We start from the raw sequence: 22357 nt of genomic DNA on the forward strand, positions 1-22357 counted from the left end.
CATCTTCTATTTCAAATTTCCACGAATTTTTTTTCCCCAAAAGAGCCTGAATTTCTGAAATTATGTTGTAATTATAACATTATAATAAGCTTCTTACCTTATACTCATGAAGTATTCGATTTGTCCAATGGGGTGCCTTGCTCTTTAATTTGGTGATTGGTACTATAGACTTCAAGTTTTCTTCACTAAAAATTAAAATCAGACATATTAAATTATTATAGAACACTTGAAAAGATAAAACGTATTAGCCTTAAGCGATGATAAGTGCTTAGAGACTAAAAGTCTCAGGCATAAAATATTCTGTAGTACATTTTTATGAACATTTTATTGAATAAACAGTGGAATATCAATAATTTAAATGCACGTACTTTAGGAAGCCCTGCTTGTGCTTTTTACTTTCATAATTTCCATAGACGATTTGCAGCAAGAGGCTTGCAAGTGTGATCAGCTTGGCATCAGATGAAGCATAGAACCCTTTCAATAAATTGTACCTGGCCTCATCAAATAAGATAAGGATTGCTAGTGGATCTTCAATCTGAAAACATATAAAATAAAGATCTATTAATCGGATAGATGGATATATAACTAAATGAAGCCAAAGTTCAGATGCTGAATTTGTGAAATCAAGTTTATATTATTGTATTCAGTAACAAGCCAATATATTCATTCTTTAAATTCTAAATTTCAAATTCCATCTCTAAGATTCAAAGCAATTAACAGCTACTTAAAGCAAACAAATGCTCAAGGTGGAATGAATAATAATCAAATGCTTTGCACTTTGGGTCAATTATCAATAGAGGGAAACAACTGGTTTGGTCTTATACTAAAAGCTAATTCATTTGCTTTTTTTCAAATGTTCTATAATACAGGAATCATATAAATATTTCTGGAGAAAAACAACAACCAGCTTTTGACTGCAATCCTATATGTATTTTTTTGGGAGTAAATCCTATGGACTTATTTCAGAAGATTGCACATTACTTCTGCACATTACTGCATTTTTAAAATTGTATACATTTTCCAGAATGAAATAACTGTAACTTTCCTTTTAATAACCATAATAACTGAAGCATCATAATAATCAAAATCAATAAAATATGATATTCTTATATGTTACAGATGGAATATGTGTAGGTATATCTTGGTTGGTACCTTGAAAAAGGGCTGCAAGAGTGGTTATGTAAACATTAGCATAGCCCTCTCGGAAGAGCTGAGAAAAAATCCAAGACTGTCCTACATTGATTCCTTTTGGTATATGATAGCAGAGTTAATTCTGCCCGGCTTTTAAGATTCTGTTACTGTACATTGCAACAATAAACTAAATCACAGATGTCAAACTCGCAGCGCTACATTGTCGTCACGTGACGTATCGTGACTTTTTTCCCTTTATGGAGCTGGAGTGGGCATGGCCTGAACGTGATGCATCGGGCGCGGGCTGCCACTTTAACACCACTGGATTAGACTGTTTCCCAATCTGGCCTATTTCAAAGGATTGACAGTAAACCACTTTTGTTCAAAATTACAAATAACTTTGTAGCTATTAAAGAAGCAAATATCTAAACTGATTAAAAACCAGCTGGCTGATGACAAATATTTAGCAAACAAAGAAATGTAATAGTTATGGACTATAGTGGATTTTTATGGCCTATAAGTCAGATACGTAGAATCTATCCCATCCTCTTTTTTTTAAGCAAGATAACTTCCCTTGTTAAGCGCATGCATAAAATAATTTCTGGAACATTCAGACAGCACTTTATTTATTGGCCTCCAGTTTCATACTGTGGTTTTGAACCTGTATGTGACATAGAGTAACTTATAATGCCAACCTTTTTTTCAATCTCTAAAGGTAGTCTCACATCCCTTTTCAAGAATAGCTGAGGTGTTTCCCTCTGAGGATCCAGGTTTGTTAATTCGGTGATAATTTCAGGCCAGTCATGAACATGTTGAAGAGGCTTATGGTATGGTTTCAGCTGGAGACCTATACAACAACAGTTCTATTTAAAGCTGAATACCAAAGTCATATATTTGACAGCTTTTTAGCTTTAAAGGCTATATTGATTAAAAGAGGAAGAAATTCAAAAATTATTGTTTGTGTTAAATTTAAATTTTAAATACTTGAAAATGAAATCACCTTTTTGAATCAATGTAAAATTTGTAATTTGTTATTCTGTTTCTTTCATACTGGTAAATCATGCTAATGTTCCATTTTGAGTTGAGGAAATAAGGCTGATTTCCCCCCCTCCCCATAAATTCTGATATTTTCACTATGAAATATAATCTAATTTTTGGTGCACAGGAAAAATGGTATGAAATATCAAGCCCAGATCTTAAGCCATCGTCATCCCTCTTTCATGATCAGGATTGGAATCAATTAGAAATTAATTTCATTTAGCAGTTTCAAAATGCATTGCTATGTGCAAACCATACTTTACTGAGTTTTAAAGTAAATTCTATTCATTTACTCAACAAACTAATTTTAAAGCCTGAATTGCTTTTGTAGTTCACTTAGAAAATCTATATTTATTTTAAGCTATAATTTTTGGTTTGCATAAAAAAAACCATACATGCTCAGCTAAAACTAAGATTCTCGTCCTATCTTTATTGGGGAGAATCTGAATCTGCATTTTCTTATTTCAAAATCATGTCAACCGAAAAGAATATCAATATTTTCATTGATGTCATTAGGATTTTTCCAGCTTCTACAATCATTCAAACTGAAGCTTAAATGCAGCAGTGAAACCCACTTACCTTCGCTACCGGTTTGGGAACAGGAGCACGTGTGTGCCACTTCTGCACCTGCACAGATGGTAAAAAAAGGGACATAATGTTGTCCCGGAGGGTAGGCGGAGCCTCCCATTGCCAGTGCTACCAGTTCGGTGAGCCAGATAGAACCAGGAGCGATTTCACTGCTGCTTAAATGTCTTTATAGCAGGGGTGTCAAACTCAAGGCCTATGGGCCAGATCAGGCCCGTGGGGTACTTAGATCTGACCCTTGGGGTCTCCCTGAAGCAGCAAAGGACCAGCCCGTGGTGCCTCTGCCAGTGAAAATGGAGATCGGGAGGGCCACGCTCTGTTTTCTCTGGCAGAGCACTCGGGCCACCATAGGTGCCCCCGACACAAGTGACATCAAGCTGGCCATGCCCACCCTGGCCACGCCCACCATGGCTGCCCAAGGTCTAACACAACCCTGATGCGGCCCTCGATGAAATAGAATTTGATACCTCTGCTTTATAGGATTAAAGGACTTTGCCCAGTTGTCTTTAAAAAAATATCTTAAATACAGCTAGTCCTTGGCTTACAACAGTTTATTTAGTGAGCTTTCAAAATTAAACTGAAAAAAGTGATATGATTGTTTTTCACACTTACGACTGTTGTGGCATCCCCACTATCACATAATCAAATTTCAGAAGCTTGGCAGCTGACACATATTTATCACGGCTGCAGTCTGGGATCATGTGATCAACTTTTGTAACCTTCTGACAAGCAAAGTCAATGGGGAAGCCAGATTCACTTAATAACCATATTACTAACTCAACAACTGCAGTGATTCACTTAACAACTGTGACAAGAAAGGTTGTAAAATGAAGCAAACTTACTTAACAATTGTCTCACTTAGCAACAGAAATTTTGGACTCAATTGTGGTCACAATCAAGGACTACCCATATATAATTTCTACGGCTGTTGACCACTATCAGAAGTAAAAGAAAAAGTGGTTTTGTACTCTAAAATCAATATATTTCAGAACCAACAAAAGCATTTTTAATTACTCACTAAGGTTTTCAGAACAGATCCAAATAGTGAAGTATTGCTGTGCCTCTTGAGAAAGACGCATGCCTTCCATTATCTGCTGCACAGTAGTATTGTTTCCATATTTCAATTCCACAGAACGATATGAACCATCCATTCTATAAATTCGTACTTTTTCATACTATAGAAAATTGAAGGTGAAAATCAGCTAATTTTGCATGATACTGATAGCAAAACAAAATACATAGTTATTGGAACTATCCCTTTTGCAATTACCATATTTTTCGGAGTATAAGACGCACCTTTCCCCCCCTAAAAGGGGGTGAAAATTTGGGTGCGTCTTATATACCGAATATAGCCCCAATCACCCACTGACCCCACCCCAGCAATTTCGCCCATCCACTGGCCCCTACCTCAGCAATTTACCTCCTTGCAGCAAGCACCAAGAAGAAATATCCCATTTCAGCTTCAGCACAGCTTAATTAGCACAAGTTGATTGTCCCTTAAATTGGCCTCCCGACTCTCAGCTGTTCCAGGCTGCAGAGATTGGCATTGCTATTGCTGCGTGGACCTCTACTGCTTGCTGCAAGGAGGTAAATTGCTGGGAGCAGATTAATTTTTTCTTGTGCTAATCAAGCTATGCTAAAAATGAAAATGAAACTAAAGCAGGCTATTTGCTGTTTGCTGCAACGAGGCAATATTGCTGGGAGGCAGAGGCAGGTTTCTTTTTCTTGTTTTCCTCACCAAAAAAGGTAGGTGCGTCTTACAGTCCGGAGCATCTTATACTCTGAAAAATACAGTAATGAGCATCCTTGAAGGTCAAGACAATGTCTTTCATCCCCTTCTCTGTGCAGAGGGTCAGGAGGAACATTAGAGTTCACCATGAAATTCCAAGAATTTCAGAAAAGTTTGTTTTAATCTACTGAAACCATATTATACTGATAGAAAGCAACGTAAGAAAATTAAATGCAAAAAACCCACCCTGTTTTAGAAAACCATTATTTATTAAATTATGTTATTAATTTTAACAGAGATTTTAGTTCTTAGTTTTTAGATCGAAAGGTCGGCAGTTCAGTGGTTCAAATCCCTGGTGCCATGTAATGGGGTGAGCTCCTGTTACTTGTCCCAGCTTCTGCCAACCTAGCGGTTTGAAAGCACATAAAAAATGCAAGCAGAAAAAATCTGTGTGCCTTTGGTCAGCCATATGACCACGGAGATGTCTTTGGACAGCGCTGGCTATTCGGCTTTGAAACGGAGATGAGCACCACCCCCTAGAGTCGGGAATGACTACCACATATGTGCAAGAGGAATCTTTAACTTTATAGTTCTTAGCCTTGCTGTAATGGTCCAAAATCAGTCACTTAAATTATTGGTCATTATACTTGATATGAACCTTTTTAACCTATAAAATGTAGATATTATAATATTAGAAACATGATGCCTACTTGTTTATTAATGGCCTCTTTAAGTAACATAGCTGTTTTTTCCCATTCATTTTGTTTATTTTCTTCACAGATATTCAACGGAGTTCTTCCTTGTTGATCAGTGATGTGCTACAAACAGAAATAAGACAACTTAAAAATACAATTTTGCAAATATAAAATCAAATGGTATTTTCCTTTTAGTGAGACTGAATTTATCTAACCCAGTAATTTTTACATATATTTTTACACCATTGTTATTTAATAATTTTTAAAAAGTCATTGAAATCTCACAAAATATTCTCAAAAATTAAATTTTCATGAGATTTTGGATGTGTTTATGTTTTCTTTTCTTTTCATTTTTTGGTGCCCAACATTACAAAAGTTCCTGATTTCTCCAGGATTTCAGAAAATGTCTTTTCCAGCCATTTTTAAAATTGCAGGTACTTGTACCTGAGATTGCTTTCTTGTAAAACACATGTTATAATATTATTATAGTTTTGGTAAGAATTGCAACATGTACAATAATCTTCCTGTCCCAAAAGCCTTCTTAAGTTATCATCTAAAAGTCTCCATGCTCATCTATGCTTTCCAGGTCCAACACATAAGATCTGGAACTTTAGGTTTGAAGTTCAAACCATTTCTAAATATAAATAAGAGCACTTTTGACACTTTCCTAGTCTTTCCTAGGAAAAGGTTAATTACATACACTGTTCAAAGGCTGGCGAGGATGTTAATCATTATTGTAGCAATAGCAAATCAGAAACCCTGCAAGAGAAATCAGTTCTTCCTTAAGAATCTTAACTTTTTATGTACCACAGTGATACCAAAAACTGAATGACAAAAGTGATACCCCTACTTTTGTCATTCAAAGGACAAAATGGGTCCCTTTAAGCATGTTTAACTGCAACTAGTAAAAAAACCCTTACCCTGTCAATTTCTGGATGGTTTAGGAGAATCTGAACAATATCGGCATGACCACCACCAGAAGCAAAATGAAGAGGGGAGCTGAGTTGTCCATTCAACAAATTTGGATTGCACTTTCCTTTCTCTAACAGCATTCTTGTCGCTTCTACTTTTCCATACCTGTCCGAAGAAAATAAAATAAAGGATTTTATTTTATTCAACCTAGAATCATTTCTCTGAGAGATTGGCACCTTTATAAAAAAAATAAATACATATATTTATGTATAAATATAAACATGTATAAAATAATTCTAGAAACCCTCCAAAGCATTAATCTTTCTCATCAATAATCCTGGTACAAACTACATGACAGATGTCTTGAATAAATACATTTCCTTCCTCAGAATGCAGGTGCAATCTAATGAAAAATAATAACTCCTTTATGATTCTAAATGAATTCAGTTATTTAATTCATTAAGTTATATTAAGGAGACCAGATATTTTTATCTACCACTATTTCATCCAGATTTTTCAAATAAAATGTTCACAGCCTCTGAATTTAAATTCCAGTAAGGTTTTGAACATACAACATATATACAACCATCTATGCCTGATATGTTCTAACAAAAATAAAACCAATTATCTCATTCTTTCTAGTGGTCAGTAAGAATATAACCACAATTATACAAATTGTGTATAATTTGGGTATAAGGGAAGTGTTGAGACTTCTAATATGAGGTCCAGAAATATTAACACCTTACTTTTCTAGTCTGACTCCAAATAGCTAAAGAATGACTATCATTCTCAACCAAGATTCAAGAGATATTATAGCAGGAAGACAGCTCATAGTAGCAAAACAAATTGCAAAAACTCACCTGCCGACAACCAGGTACTAACTAGCTTGTGAAGACTCCACAAAAAAATTATATTCGAGTTGTCACATCTTTTCACAGCCAATGAATAAATATCATCAGAAGTTTTTGAAATACTATTATTATCAGGTATATATGTATAGAGATGATGGACATATACCCTATATGGCTTCATTTGGATTTGCACTGTAGCACAATAATCCCTATCTTGGAATCTTATTAATAGAATTCAAACTTCCCAGTATAGGATATGGAAGGTAGACTTTTCCCATGTTACAAAATCCTAATCAGGTATAGTAAAGCAATATTCACTGTATTGAGGGGAAGCAAAACTATCAGCTCAGTAACACACATTTTCTTGTAGCTATATCATTAGTTTTTAGCAAGTTTTAATGGGACTTTCTTTTAAATTTAAGTTATACTACTTTGGATGAAACAAATGTGAAGGTAGCATAGATAAAGAATTGTTTGTGGACATGAATGATGTGAGAAAAAGAAAGAATGACATGTCATTAGCCAAGACACACTCTCTTACAGAAATCAGTCAAACAAACAAAGATAGAGCATTTTAGAAGACAAGGATCTGTAAGTAAAACAAATGTTTCTTTCTTTTCAAACAAATTTGATGCCTTAGAATGGAACCTTCAAACAGAAAAACAACAACTGTCAGAGCCATCCTAATTGTGGGTCATCATTCCAGCTAATTAGCCCATCTACCATCCTTGGGAATTACAAACAAGCTTAAGGATAAAAGCTGAAATCAGAAGAGGAAGAACTTCCCCTGGGAAAATTCAATAGAGCATATGGCCGAACAGTGCCTGCACACAGGTTAAACTTTGATCTCCATTAATTTGAACAGTTCTCAGTCATGAAATATGAACTGGACATGCTGAAAGAGGATATATAAGTTTATATTTAAAAGCATGTAACTGGACTATTCATATCTATCAAGGCGATCCATTTAACGCTTTTATCTGAGGCAAGTAAAGAAAAAGTAAAACAATCTGACAAAATGCCACACTACATGAATACTCTTTAAAGCCTGACAAGGCAAAAGGGGTGAACTTCACATATACTAAAGCTCCCCCAGCTGCTACAGAAGAATCTTTGTAATTCAAACTGCTTATGGCAGACACGGCAGACTGCTCTCAGCGTATTGTAAATAGCTGTAATATCAAATGCTAGAATTTTAACAGAGCAATAGTAACTTCTCTGAGTCAACTTACTGCCAGCATGGCCAGAGAGATCTATGCGCTTCTGAATGGCTCCCAAGTGTCTTAACAGATTCTTCTTTCAAACAACTTACCATTCTACTGATGTTCTTTAAGATGAGAACATATTTAGGTTTATTTGAAATTTTGTCCAGCAGAGTCTTTTATCACAAAAAGATTAAACCGCTGTTCTACTCTAGGTCAGCTATATCAAACATCCATGTCCCAAAAGTGCTTTTTCAAAAGGCAACTGGACTTTCTGGTTTTTCTTTGAAGATGTTTTGCTTCTCATTCAATACGTTTCTTCCCCACCATCCAGCCAGACCTGAAGAAGCTTTTTGGATGAGAAGCGGAATGTCTTCAAAGAAAAGCAAGAAAGTTCATAGTCTCTTGAAAAAACACTTTTGAGACAACCATGACCTGGATAACTGAGAATCTCAATGGACATTAAACAACCATCTTAATTTAGTCCCAGATGACTCCAAGGCAGCCACTGCAGTGCGCCTGCATTTGAGAATGTGAGGCCATGAGTGTTAGTTTGATCTACTAAATTAAGACTCTCCTAACTAACCTAAAGCAGGACTTATCAGCACTTTTGGCTCTTTACCAAGCGACCGACAAGATAATATACTACGCAACTTAGAAAATCTGAGGAAAACTATTGGAAAAAATGGTCGCAGCTCAGTCACTAACAGACTTTGTTTCCTCAACTTCTGACACAAAGTGCCTCCCCTCAGTGGAGAATGTACATCGTCCCCAAATCCATAGCTCCTCAGATCCTTATGAACCACTAGGCCTAGCCCTAGGGCATCCTGGGTAGGGATGAATTTTCAAACACATAAGATATTGGGGGCAATATTATGTTAATTGCTTAGAGAAAGTTGTAAAGCACTACGAAGCGGAATATTACTCTAAGTGCTTTTGCTATATCCAATTGGGTTGATAAACAACAAACGGGGCAGATTCTTGCTGATCCAATTGGGCAGAGCAACATACAGCAAGAACCATCAATCCTCCACCCATTGTTGCTGAACAATGTCCCTGCAATGCAAACTTTATTGGACTGTGCTGCTTTCGTATTCTAAGAACAAGATCCCCAGGAATGTGCTGAAACAAGCTAACTCTTGCAGGAGGATTGGTTGTTTCCTATTGGCTCTGCAACTCAATGAAATGATCTCAGGTCATTAGCTCACCAAAATCAAATTCAAGCCATTTGACTATATTTGAATGATGATATAATTTTCTTGTTAACCTGGAATATTGATGGCTGATCTATTCCATCAAAAAACCAGTCCTTTTTTGTTTGTCTCTTTTTTTTTTTTTTTTTGTCTGGGAATCTTCAGCTATATCAGAGGCGGAGCTGGATGGTTGTTGGGCAGGTCTGTTTTGGCACCTCAAGAAATAATGCAGGAGGGAGACCCAAGCGTGTCATTGTGACTTTTGCAATGAGCTTTTTCTATATTAAAATCACTTCAGTTCTGAACAATTGTAGGTTGATTTGCAACTGCATTGAACTCACCAACATGCATAATGGATAGGCGCCCAGTGATCACTATCCAACTGATTTACAGAGAAGTTTTCATCCAAAAGTTGACTCAGTAATTCAGTATCGCCTTCACAAGCACTACGATGAAGAGGAAAATCATCAACCCACTGACGTTCCCTAAGAGGAATCAAAAAGATGTAACATTTAAATCGTGTCCCAATAGAAAACAGTCAGAATATAAAATATTATGGTTCTTATCACCCATCTCCTCCCACTTAAGACTGTACGACTGTAACTTGTTGCTGTATCCTTACGATTTACATTGTTTCCTAGTATGTTTTGACTGCTTATTTGTACCCTATGACTATCATTAAGTGTTGTACCTTACAACACTTACAAAATGTTTTATTTTTACAATCATATCCAACAGCTCATCCAATGTACAGTCATATACAATTAGTTGGGCTTGCCCAGTCACCACCCCCTCCTTTTAACTCTCTTCCCTCTTCTACCTTCTTCTACTTTCCAGAGCTTCCTCCCCTTCTCTTATCTACATCCTCTCCTCCCTCCACCCTACACCTTCCTTCTCCCTCTTCTACCCCTCTTCCTTCCTCTTCTCCCTCTTCTCCCCCTCTTCTCCTCTTTCCTACCTCCTACTCTCTCCTCTTTTCTCCCTCCCCACCATTCTAAAATGGTAGTTTATACATGAAGATGTATAAATATAATTAATGTAGGGTCGGGTCTGCCCAGGTACCTTATGATTCTTAATGAATGTATCTTCTTTTTATGTATACTGAGAGCATATGCACCAAAGGCAAATTTCTTGTGTGTCCAATCACACTTGACCAATAAAGAATTCTATTCTATTCTATTCTATTCTATTCTATTCTATTCTATTCTATTCTATTCTATTCTATTCTATTCTAATCTAATCTAATCTAATCTAATCTGTACAAAACAGCATATGAATCTATTTTCTAATACAATATAAGTGAATGCACTTGAACAAATTACATGCCAAGTTTATATTACATTTCACAGATCTAGTCCAGTAACACATTTCATTTTAAAAATCCATGCACTTTTGACAAAATATTTTAAAAAGCTGTAAGAAAGATCTGCTTCATGTTGAATTCATGTTGAATTCAATTCCCAATGCCTTCACAGACTCATCTACATAGTTTTCGGCAGCACTAGAAGCAGTTTGGTTTCAAAAAAATTTTTGTGATTATCTTGTGTAGGTTTTTATATCAACAGAGTTTGGTTTGGTAGTGATACCCTGTTTCCCCCAAAATAAGACATCCCCTGATAATAAGCTCAATAGGGTTTTTGAATGCATGGCAATAAGGCCAAGCACTTATTTCAGGGTTCAAAAAAATATGAGAGGGTCTTATTTTCGAGGAAACACGGTATTTATGTGCCAACTCCCACCCTTTTCCTTAAAAAATTGGCCTTACCAAAAGCACTAACAAAATCATAAAATAAAGCTTATGAAAGGCATAATTAAAAAAATAAATAAATGAAAATTATTGTATGAAAATATAATTAAAACTGACATCTTTGCACTGTGGCGTGGCATAAATTATTGCATGTTGACAGTCATAGCAACAAACAGAGAGGTGCTGAATCGTATAAAACCAGATGCATCATTAGAAGATAAAATCATAAGACTATGTCTGATTTACTTTGCCTGTGTCATGCATGCAAATTGTTGGAGAAATCAGTGATGCTAGGAATGGTTAGAGGAACAAGAAAAAGGGGCAAGCCAAGAACGTGCTGGCTTGATAATATAAAATATGATACAAAGTTGAATATCCAACAGTTAAAAGAAGTTGTGCTTAATAGGGCAGCACGGAGAGCACTTGTCTCGAAAGTCAGTTATGTCTGACTGGATAAAACAACAACAAATAATTAAAACGAATAAAAATAAAATAGTACTTGTCTTCCATGACACTGCTCATGCTTCGTTGCCACTTTTCCCGTTTTGGAATCTGTATTTTCGAATAATCTGGAGCTCCAAGTCCAAAATAAGGATTTATAACTACTTTGTCCACCTGGAAATATTGTAGAATTTCAAAAAGTTTAAAGCCCAAATTGAAAATATGAAGCCCAAAAGGATATTAATAATTATTTCTTCTTACTCTGTTGGTATACTGAAGATCAGATCCAAATAAAGGGTTGTAAATACACATGTCCGCCTTTTCTAGTGCAAGCATTTTGCTCTTGATCTCCAACGCAGTGTATCCCATGTGAAGGGAACTCTCGCTCTGTCCAGGTTCAACAGCATAAGCAGGGTTTGTAACGTTTGTTTTAATCCGCTCTAAAGGAGATGGTCTGAATAAAGCTGGGATTGAATGTGATTGCAAATGCCGTTCTTCTAACCATCTGCAGAAAAGAATGGATTAGACTCACCGGTATTACCCATGCAATCAAACAAGAAACAGGGTGGTTGACTCACACTGCCCCATCTATAAATGATGGGCATCGTTTTATATATACTGTTAATATTTCTTCCTAAACTCTGCCTTTTTAAAGTGTGAGTTCTGGCAGAAATGTACAAATACATATATTAGGGACGTGCATGGAAGAACTGTTTATGAATGGTTCATGTTTAGACTAAAACATTTCATCAGGGCATGGATCTGAAACATATAATGTTCCAAACAGAAGTATTTTAGGGTGAGGAGAATGGGAAAAACCCAAAGCCTCTAATGGCAGGATATAATAACGGGAGCTATGGAGAAGTAAGGGAAAGAACGGCAGCAGGAAGATGTAAAGAATAAATGGCAGGTTTGATATGTCACGCTTGAATTCAGACACAACCCCATTTGACTACTGTCCTTCTATTCAACCATACTACATCCTATCTAGCTGAGCTCTCTTTCCTTTTATTTTCCCAAATGGGACAGGGCAGCTTGTTGGATAGGTTGCATTTGACTTCAAAGGTGGCAGCAGTGGTTCTGTCTGGTTCTTGAGAACCGGTAGTAAAAGCGGTGGGAGGCTCCGCCCACCCACCCTGACATCATATTTGGCGATCTGCGCATGCGCAGAAGCACAAGCGCAAATGCTCCTATTGCAAACCGGTAGTAAAGGTACGTAGAATCCATCCCTGGGTGGCAGTATGCAGTTCCACCAGCTAAGGATAAGGACAAGCAGGCTGGGATACCCATCCATAAAAAAGGAAAGCATGAGAAACAGAATGCCTCACTGCATTTGCCTTCTGAGACCTCTCCAGGGTGCTTTCTTGGGGGGCAGGCAAGGGAAGCTGAAACTTATAATTATCAAAATGTTCTGAGTTTCACTCAGATGAATTATGACTTGATCAGAAAGGTTCAACTGAATTTCAGTCCCATAGTTTTTATTTCATACAGGTAGTTCTTGACTTACAACCACAACTGAGCCCAAAATTTATGTAGTTAAGTGAGACATTTGTTAAATGAGTTAAAAAGTTTTTATAACTTTTCTTGCCATAGTTGTTAAGTGAATCACTGCAGTTGATAAGTTAGTAACCTGGTTGTTAAGTGAACCTGGCTTCCTCATTGACTCTTTGCTTGTCAGAAGGGTGCAAAAAATCACATGACCTTGAGACACAGCAAGACATAAATATTAACCAGTTGCCAAGCACATGATCATGGAGATGCTGCAAAGGTGGTAACTATGAAAAATGGTCATAAGTCACATTTTTCAGTGTCGTTGTAACTTTGAACAGTCATTAAATAAATTGTTGTAAATCGAGGGCCACCTTTTATTTGATACAAAATGTATTTCTCCATTCCATGCACCAGGCACTATGTATGTCACAAAAGTTAATTACTGAGAGAGTAATTCTCCTACAGACACAATTTTAAAATTAAAATAAAAGAAAAAGAAAAAAACATTTCTTACTTATCTAAGAAAAGTAACATTCTAGCTGTTATTGTAGCAAAATGAGAACTCGATTCACTGCAGACTCTCATGATGTCTTGTAAACAGTAGAAAACTGGGCATCCAGGACTGTAAACATACTTTGTATTATCTATAAAGAGAAAGATTTTTAAAAAGGTAAAGCACTTTTCAGTCTTTTTTTTACATTTTACACTTATACTTTTATTCCTGTAGGTATATTTTTCAACATACTCTTCTTAGACTGTACAGAAATACTTTTGCTGCCGTTTTTTGTTTTTTTCCTTATCTAGGCCATAGTCCTTCAGACATCACTTTAAGAAAGAATGGGAGCTCCCACTTCTTTTCTATCAGTGTAAATGTCTAAACAAAACTGTATAAGCTAAGAAAAAATGTGACGTATGGCTCTAAGATATTCATAAACAAACAGTCAAAGATTCTATTTTAAGAATAATGATAAACCAATCATCTCAAGGAAGAGGAATATCCAATGAACAATAACTGATAGTAAATTTAAAATACTCTAACAAACTTGACTATTGGAAAAACAATTAAAGCCCAGAAGATAAACTGGTGAAGTGATAAACTGGTAAAGCAAAAAAATATTATAATTTAAGAAATTAAAGAAAGCATATTTGTTTTAAAATCTATCTTTGGAATTTGGAGTAATGTCATTTCAAAGGCCAATAAGTTTCTTCAGTTCTGACATCCAAGAAGCTTCTTGGCTGAAAAGTGAAATGCTTTCAAAGGAGAAAAACCAAGAAAGTCCACTTGCATTTTGGAAAACCATCTTTGGTATAACTATAGCCTGGATGATTGAAAATTTCCATAGTCAACTTGGAATAATGTTTGTGAACCGATGTTTTACACAGATAATCACATTACTGACAGCTTTTAAAGACTAGCACACAAGCCAGCAAGCAGTAGTGCTACTAGACACCATAGAAAAAATAGGAAATCCTTAGATGTGTAGGAAAAATGCCTGCACAAGAATCATCTGTAGTACCTTCCTACCTAATGGGAACTACTGGCTTACAGCTTTCTTCTCCATTGCTGATTTCCCAAAATGATCCTAATGAGATCATTGATAGATAACCGATAAAGAATAAAGACTGAGACATGTGTTTTTTTAAATGTGTTTTCATAAATGGCATAAAATGCACATTTAGGCAAAACAAAGTAATGGGGTTAGTTAAATAAGCAGCATAAGTTAATTAATCATCTGTATCACATAAACAAAAACAACCAGCCACATAAAAACCAACAAATAAAAAACAACACAAGCCACATCAAAACTAATATAGAGAGATTTCTTTAAAAAAATCCCCAGAAGCAATACATATATAGAGAATATTCTCTAACTTGTACTTTTAAAATGCACTTTTTATCTTACCTTTGACAACTGTTGGTACAACGAAAAGAGATGCATCCTTGCCTGTGTCCTCCCCAAGTGGAAATGTCTTCATTAGCAGAACTCTTTTTCCTTCACATAATAAGAAAATATTTGTCAATTAAATAGCTGAAATAGTATTTTTCTATCACATATAAAATACACCGAAAACTAGATCGATGGCCTAGGGATTTAGAATTGAAGAATGATTCTTGAAAAACCTGCATATTTGGAAGTAACAGTGGATGTAAAAATGTTTTTGAATTCAAAGGGTTGTCATGACCACTGATGATTCTAAACAATTTTACTAAGTATGCTGGTGTCCCACCAAATGGTTTATAGTACATAGTTGGTAATCTTTAGGGAAAACAGCTATAACACACCTTACAAAGGATTGCCTTTAATGCTATTTGAAAACTTTAACTGATTTTTAAAATATATCCATCTATGTGATCCTAGGAATAAGAAGCAAAGTGCATATTAGCTATTTATACTTTTCAGACTCATTAGAAATTATTGGTTTTAACTTGGACCTAAGTTGTATAATACTATATAAACTTCTTTTGTGTACCTTTCTGACTATATATCAACATTTTAGGACTTACTCAAAGCATCAGAGATTAGACTGGAAGAGACAAGAGAAAGGATCTTTAAAAACGGGAGAACTTTCCATTTTTTAAAGATAGATAAAATAACCCTATACTGCAAAAAGAAGTCAAAACCCATCTTTTCTAGCAAGCATTCAGAGAATTAGAACAGTATTTTAGTTGGGTTGAATGCTACCAAGCATGAGGCAGGATTATTAATTGATGGGATGAGTTTGGAAATGTTCTTTTATGGCTGGATATAGGAAAACACAGAACACAAGCATTAAAGCCATCATTACCTTTAATCCCTTGGTTTCCTGGTGAAATTGGTTTGGTGGTTTCTAGTATATAGTCCAAGATCCTTTGGGTTATATCACTGCCTTCCTGAATCTTAGTTTCTAATAACATTTTCCTTCTCTTTTTCTTATGTCCTTCAATGGGAACCTCAAGTAACAAAATCTTGCAATGATAAAATTAAATATTATTGAGACACAAAGATCCATATTTATTTAAAAATCTAAGACCTATGTCCAACTTTTGGGATGATAGAATCTAATGTTTCCCAACCCAAATTCTCCTATGGAAATTATAACTCACAAAGTTTAAAGCTAGCAATGTTAGAATAAGACATACCTTTCTGCATGTAAAGTAAATGCAATAAAACTAATATCAGAAGCAGAAATTATCAACAAAAAATATGTAAACTTCCTGAAAGAAGTAACTAAATACTATGTCAAGAAATTTCAGAAAATATTCCAAAAGTATTAAATCCGGTTTACGAGCAAGATTTATTTTTTCTAAATCAAGTATAGATTATTTTTTGCTATGAATCTTTTTTTAAATATAACATTTTCTTTTCTTTTTTTATTTTGTCAAAACACATTTCAACAGAACTTTTGTCACTATTATTTGTTTCGGTCAGTTCTGATCATTAAGAATGGAGTTGCTTTAAATCCAATATTTTAAAAGTTCGTGGTTGAAATTACTTCATTATCACAATTAACATGGTTTTAAATTTATTAAAGAACTATATAATAAAGCAACAGCAATAGCACTTAAATGTATATACTGCTCCATACTGTTTTACAGAATTTCCTGAGAAGTTCACAAATGTCAGCATATGGTCCCAACAATCTAAGTCTTCATTTTACCAGCCATGGAAGGATAGAAGGCTAAGTCAACCTTGAGCCCTATCAGGATCAAGCTCCAGGTTGTGGGCAAGCCAGCCTACAAAACTGCATTTTATTAAATAAATAAATGCAATACCTAATATTGAAACAAAATCTGAAACAAAGCAAAACCACAATGCTAATTTCAAAGCATTTGCTTCATATCTATTTCTTTACCTTTACCATTAAACTACATATTTTAGATTCAATGAAATCATCATAAGCCCACATCTGTAGTATCATCTAACATTATGATTGAATAATTACAATTGAGAAATTAGCAATTTATATAAATATATAATCATTTCCAATTTATGATGGCTTACACAGGCAAAAATGTTTATAATGGAAATAATACTGCTAGAAAGTAAATCACTCTACAACTTGAACATATTTCTGAATTTCTATTTGCATTATGAAACATTATGGATATATTGATAATTAAATGTAATTACTGGTAATTATAAAAGTGGTTTTCATTGAAGTCAACCCCTGCCCCCTTATTTTACCTCATAGGATTTAGCACGATATTCCCGAGAATTGAGGCTTGCAGTATTCTTTGGACGAATGACAGCCACGTAGGCTTCTGTTATGGCATCTGGATTTCCCATTATTTGTTGTTAACTTTTCTTACTGGAAAAAAAATCAACTGAAAATAACAATTAAATTCAGAAAACAAGGTTCCAAAAATAGCAGCGTTTCAATTGTTCTGCCTTCTTTGTCTACATGAATATTACATGAATCATATGCTTGCAAATCATATGCAAAAGGAAACTGTCTCTCTGTGGTTTCTAAAGCTAGGCTCTTATCCTTTTTAAGATAAAGCTTGCAGTTTGCAACAGATGTGTGTGAACTAACTACACAGATTGGAAATATTTTAATGCTTTCGTTTCTGATATTGCTAGACACTGGAGGGGAAGAGACTGAATTACCTCCCTTCCTATAAAGATACAAAGATGGCACTCTTCTATATAAATACTTTATTTCAAAAGGCAGATATATAAAATCCTCTATATGCTGCATTTCTGCAGTCAGCTTTTCTACTTGAAGTTCTCATTAAAGTGAACACAAATTTCATTATGATTAGCAAAACTGATTTTCTTGTGATGCTTTCAATATAGAGCTAAAAGTTTCCGATACAAAAATAACTATATGTGGGCAAAAATAATCAGTCCTATATCTATTTATAGGTACTATATACAAGTCTGAAATTATTATAATATTCTAATAATTCAAAAGTCAAAAAAGTTATCTTTTAAGAAGATTATAAATGAAATATATATACTGTACCAAAGTACAGTGTTTGACGGACCAATCTTTTTTGGATTATTCTAACAAAATCTTGTGAAATTTTAAAACAAACATTTATTATGTCATGATTTTGTAGATCTGTTTTATTAAAGGCATGACATTTTTCACCAGCTTACAAATGTAAATAAAGAATGGGTTTCAAATGGGCTGATTTATAACATAAAGGTTTACACTGGTAAATCTGGGTCCATGCAAATGAATCCTAGGTTTGGTTAATTATGATTTATAATTAAATATCTTTTTTGGAGTCAGTTCCTTCTATCTGTTACTGCAAAAAAACCTCGTGGCATATTTTTTTACTATCTTAAGATAAAGAACATGAAAACTGTTGTGTAAGATCACAATAGTTTTCTGGGGGTGACATGATAGCAGTGTTCCATAATATCTCAGAGGCTGCCACAAAGAAGAGGGAGTGAAGCTATTCTCCAAAGCATCTGAGGGCAGTTCAAAAAGCAATGGGTGGAAACTAATCAAGGAGAGAAGCAACTTAGAACTAAGGAGAAATTTCCTGACAGTTAGAACAATTAATAAGTGGAACAACTTGCCTCCAGGAGTTGTAAATGCTCCAACAATGGAAGTTTTTAAGAAGAGATTGGATAACCATTTGTCTGAAGTGGTGTAGGGTTTCCTGCCTAAGCAGGGGGTTGGACTGGAAGACCTCCAAGGTCCCTTCCAACTCTGTTATTCTAATAGCAAAGATCAAAAATAGATTTGACTGCTTAGAAACTCTTACAAAATGTCAAGCCTATCTGTTTCAAATGATGATCTTTGTCCCCATAAAAAAAGCATACTGAAAGCCAGGATATAAGTTATTTGGTTTTGGCTTAGCTAACTGGATACACTCAACCTTAGTTTAGTAAAAAGGCAAAAAACTATCCATTTTGAAGCCATGGTACATATAGTTGAAATTTTTTATTCATCAATTTCTTCTGGCAGTCTACCTTTGCTATTTCTCAACTCCAGAAAATACACTTTAATTAAAAAAAACATGGGAGAAATTGCCATTATAGCAATAGCACTTACACTTATATACTGCTTCACAGTGTTTTATAGCCTTCTCTAAGTGGTTTACAGAGTCAGCATATTGCCTCCAAACAATTTGGGTCCTCATTTTATCCACCTTGGAAGGATGGAAGGCTGAGTCAACCTTGAGCAGGAGAGATCTGAGCTGCCAAATTGCAGGCAGCCGGCAGGCAGCAGAAGTAGCCTGCAATTACTGCACTCTAACCCCACTGTGCCACCATGGCTCGTTTATGATGTTTTTTCTCCCTATTTGTCTGTAGGGACTCTTCCCCCATACAAAAGGTTCTTGTTAGCAATGTGTCATATGCCATATTTTAAAATCACAAAAGTTTGAGATTGAATTTATTAAGTTCTTTAAGAGTGCCACCAGAATAAATATGTAAGCACATTTTGGCATATAGATCAATCACAAGCGGCTTTATTTATTTATTTATTTATTTGCATTTATATCCCGCCCTTCTCCGAAGACTCAGGGCAGCTTACATTATGTTAGCAATAGTCTTCATCCATTTGTATATTATATACAAAGTCAACTTATTGCCCCCAACAATCTGGGTCCTCATTTTACCTACTTTATAAAGGATGGAAGGCTGAGTCAACCTTGGGCCTGGTGGGACTTGAACCTGCAAGTAATTGCAAGCAGACTGTCTTACCAGCCTGAGCCACCAGAGGCTTTATATGTCTTTATTATTTTGTCCCATTGCTGGGCAGTTGCTATTTTGTACTTTTATATCAACCAACTAGAGAGAGTTAAGAGTTAAAGCTACATTTAAAAAGTATTAACAAATATAGAGAGAGAACATTGTGAGACTAGTTTATAGGCTCATTAGAAACTGATGATAAAAGTCTCCCCCCCATGTAATTGTGGCATTTATTTTGTGGACAAAAGCTCTACATCAAAGCAAAATTTCCATTCTGGGTGGTAAAACAACCATTGTAGTTGTTGACTTACAACTGTTCATTGTAACCATTCAAAATTACAATGGCACTGAAAAAAGTGACATGACCATTTTCATAGTTACGTCCTTCGTAGTATCCCCATGATCAGGTGATCAAAATTCAGATGCTTGGCAGCTGGTTCATACTTATGACCATTGCTGTGTCCCAAGGTCATATGATCATTTTGTGCAACCTTTTGACAAAGTAAAGTCAATGGGAAAGCCAGTTTCATTTAACAACCAGGTTACTAATGTATCAATTGCAATGATTCACTTAACAATTATGGCAAGAAAGGTTGCAAAATGGGGCAAAATTCATTTAACAAATGTTTCACTTAACAATAGAAATTTTGGACTCAATTGTGGTCATAAGTTGAGGACTTCCTAGATTATCAATATTTTTTATTGTTGTTGTTGTTTTTTACTCCTGGCAATTGCAGTTGTCCCTGCTGCTTTCTTGGCAAAATTTCAGAAGTGGTTTGCTACTTTCTCCATCCTAGGGCTGTGAAGGAGTGACTTAGTAGAACTCTTAGTCTCCTCCACCAAACAGGCTGCTATCGAGACTATAGTGCTGCAAATTTTCTTAAGAGTGGACAATTACAGACTGCAAGTACCAGGTCATAAGTAGTGCTAAACAAGATGACTCCCTATAGATACAGGACACAATCATTCTCTGAAATTGCCTGGATAAGTTCCTGCAGTTTTCTTGACAGAGTTTTTTTGTTCAGTTGTTTGCCATCACCTCTTTCCTAGGGCTGAGAGAAAGTGATGGGATTTTGGCTGGCTTTGTACCTAAGGTGGGAACTAGAATTCATTATCTCTTGGTTTCTAGCCCAGTGTTTTAATCAGTTACACCAAACTGGCGCTCTGTATCTTCTTAGATATAATCAGTAACTGAAAGGCCCTTGGTGCTTTCTGAGCTTGCTTGTTTTCTTGCAGACCCAAAAAGGTGCTTTTTCAACTGGACTTTCTTGTTTGGTTGTTGTTTTTTTCCATTCCTTCCATTCCCCACTGTCCTGTCAGAACTGAAGAAGCTTCTTGGATGAGAAGTGAAACTTCTTGAAAGAAAAAACAAGAAAGTCCAGTTGCCGCCTATAAAAGCACATTTGGCACAACCTTGAAGCTGGGTGACTGAGAATCTCTACAGACTTTTCTTGCAGAAAGTTCATTGCCCAAACTAGGTAACAACATCAGTGCTGAACGGGCTATATTAATAGGAACACAGTATATGCATATACTGTATATATAATGTGTATATACATATACTGTATATTACAAATATGTATATTACATATACATATTTACATATATATATGTGTAAATTATTATATATTATCCCAGAAGCACGAAGCTGAAGCCTGAAGATGACGAATGAGACTTCGTCGAAACGTCGCCAAGACACTTCCAATTTTATGTCCTGCACGCAGTGATTTCTAACAACACTTGCTAGTCTCAGTGGGAAATATCCACGCATCCCAAATGAAGACTGTTCAAGTGGTCCTTAAGACGACCCCCGATTTAAAGAGGGAGGGAGCCGCGGAGGCTTTTGGCTTTTCCGCCAACCAAATGTTCGCCGATTGGCTCCCTTAACGAGCACCTGCAGCGGGGCTAAAAGGGACGGGAGAGCGATATAAGGCGCCGGAGCGCTCTAAGCTTTGGCAACTCTCGCCTTTCCTTACCACGGAGCCTTGGAGACTCTCCAGATAGAGACGCATCCTTGAAGCCCGAGTTTCGCTTTTCTCCGGCGGGGCTCCGCCTTACTCCCCACCCATTTAGCCGGCACTAGATCCGGTTCCCGTACAGCTCCGGCGCCCGATAAAGGTTCCGGGTCGGAGGCCTGATAAATGGGCGCCGCCGCTGGTCGCGGGAGGAGCAGTCGCCTTGTTGTGGCTGCCCGAGATGGATCGGCTTGAGTCGGGACTGTGAGGGCCGGTCGCAAGAAGGAGGAGAAGAGGCGGCTGAGGGAAAGAGAGACGCGGACGGGCTCGGCGATCCGAAGAGGGCAGCCTGACTGGCAAACTCTGCCGCCAGGGCGGAACAAAAGCGGGGAGAGGAGACGCACTGGAGCGTCCGCTCCGATCCTCACCCGGCTTCCTTCCCCGAATCTCCCGATTGCCATCCCCGCGGCTGTCTACCTTGTCCTCGGCGCCTGGAAAGCAGGCCGATCTCCCAGGAAAAGCGAGCTCGGTAAGCTCGGTAAGAGGAAGGGTGGGTGGGTGACAGGGAGACGGGCAGAGGTTGCCTCAGAAGCGCTGCGGGCTGGATGGAAGGTGAGAGGCGCCCAGAGCAGGTGTCTGTGTGGAGGGGAAAGCGTTGCTGAGGGGAACTCGGGGCGCTTTTCCTCTTTCGTCCCCGGATAGGCCTGGGAACCGCAAAGCCTCGGTACCCCTTGTGCCGTTTTTTACGAAGAGGG

General features: G+C 36.5%; 2 protein-coding genes across 14 annotated transcripts in view; one reads left to right on the forward strand and one right to left on the reverse strand.

The window, feature by feature from the left end:
• Nucleotides 1–21705, reverse strand: part of KRIT1 (KRIT1 ankyrin repeat containing) — a 32996-nt gene extending 11291 nt beyond the window's left edge. For 2 of the 6 annotated variants that reach the window (XM_058183129.1, XM_058183124.1), the window contains exons 1-15: nt 21624–21705; nt 19959–20138; nt 17182–18669; nt 15803–15962; nt 14920–15009; nt 13530–13659; nt 11786–12029; nt 11583–11698; nt 9678–9821; nt 6099–6255; nt 5194–5301; nt 3773–3929; nt 1827–1978; nt 369–535; nt 98–185 (exon numbers count right to left, since the gene is read on the reverse strand). In XM_058183129.1, the coding sequence (XP_058039112.1) occupies nt 98–185; nt 369–535; nt 1827–1978; nt 3773–3929; nt 5194–5301; nt 6099–6255; nt 9678–9821; nt 11583–11698; nt 11786–12029; nt 13530–13659; nt 14920–15009; nt 15803–15962; nt 17182–17283 (1815 nt within the window). In that variant the 5' untranslated portion in view covers nt 17284–18669; nt 19959–20138; nt 21624–21705. The remainder of the gene's footprint in view (nt 1–97; nt 186–368; nt 536–1826; nt 1979–3772; nt 3930–5193; nt 5302–6098; nt 6256–9677; nt 9822–11582; nt 11699–11785; nt 12030–13529; nt 13660–14919; nt 15010–15802; nt 15963–17181; nt 18670–19958; nt 20139–21623) is intronic. The other 4 variants (XM_058183127.1, XM_058183126.1, XM_058183128.1 and 1 more) reach the window with 4 other exon arrangements.
• A 64-nt stretch (nt 21706–21769) lies between these two features.
• ANKIB1 (ankyrin repeat and IBR domain containing 1) overlaps nt 21770–22357 on the forward strand; it is a 51628-nt gene continuing 51040 nt past the window's right edge. For 7 of the 8 annotated variants that reach the window (XM_058180842.1, XM_058180847.1, XM_058180845.1 and 4 more), the window contains exon 1: nt 21770–22131. The gene's annotated coding sequence lies outside the window, so the exon portion shown is untranslated. Of the gene's footprint in view, nt 22141–22357 lie in introns of all 8 variants that reach the window. The other variant, XM_058180843.1, reaches the window with a different exon arrangement.

This window comes from Ahaetulla prasina, chromosome 4 (assembly GCF_028640845.1).
Source record: "Ahaetulla prasina isolate Xishuangbanna chromosome 4, ASM2864084v1, whole genome shotgun sequence".
Lineage (NCBI taxonomy): Eukaryota > Metazoa > Chordata > Lepidosauria > Squamata > Colubridae > Ahaetulla > Ahaetulla prasina.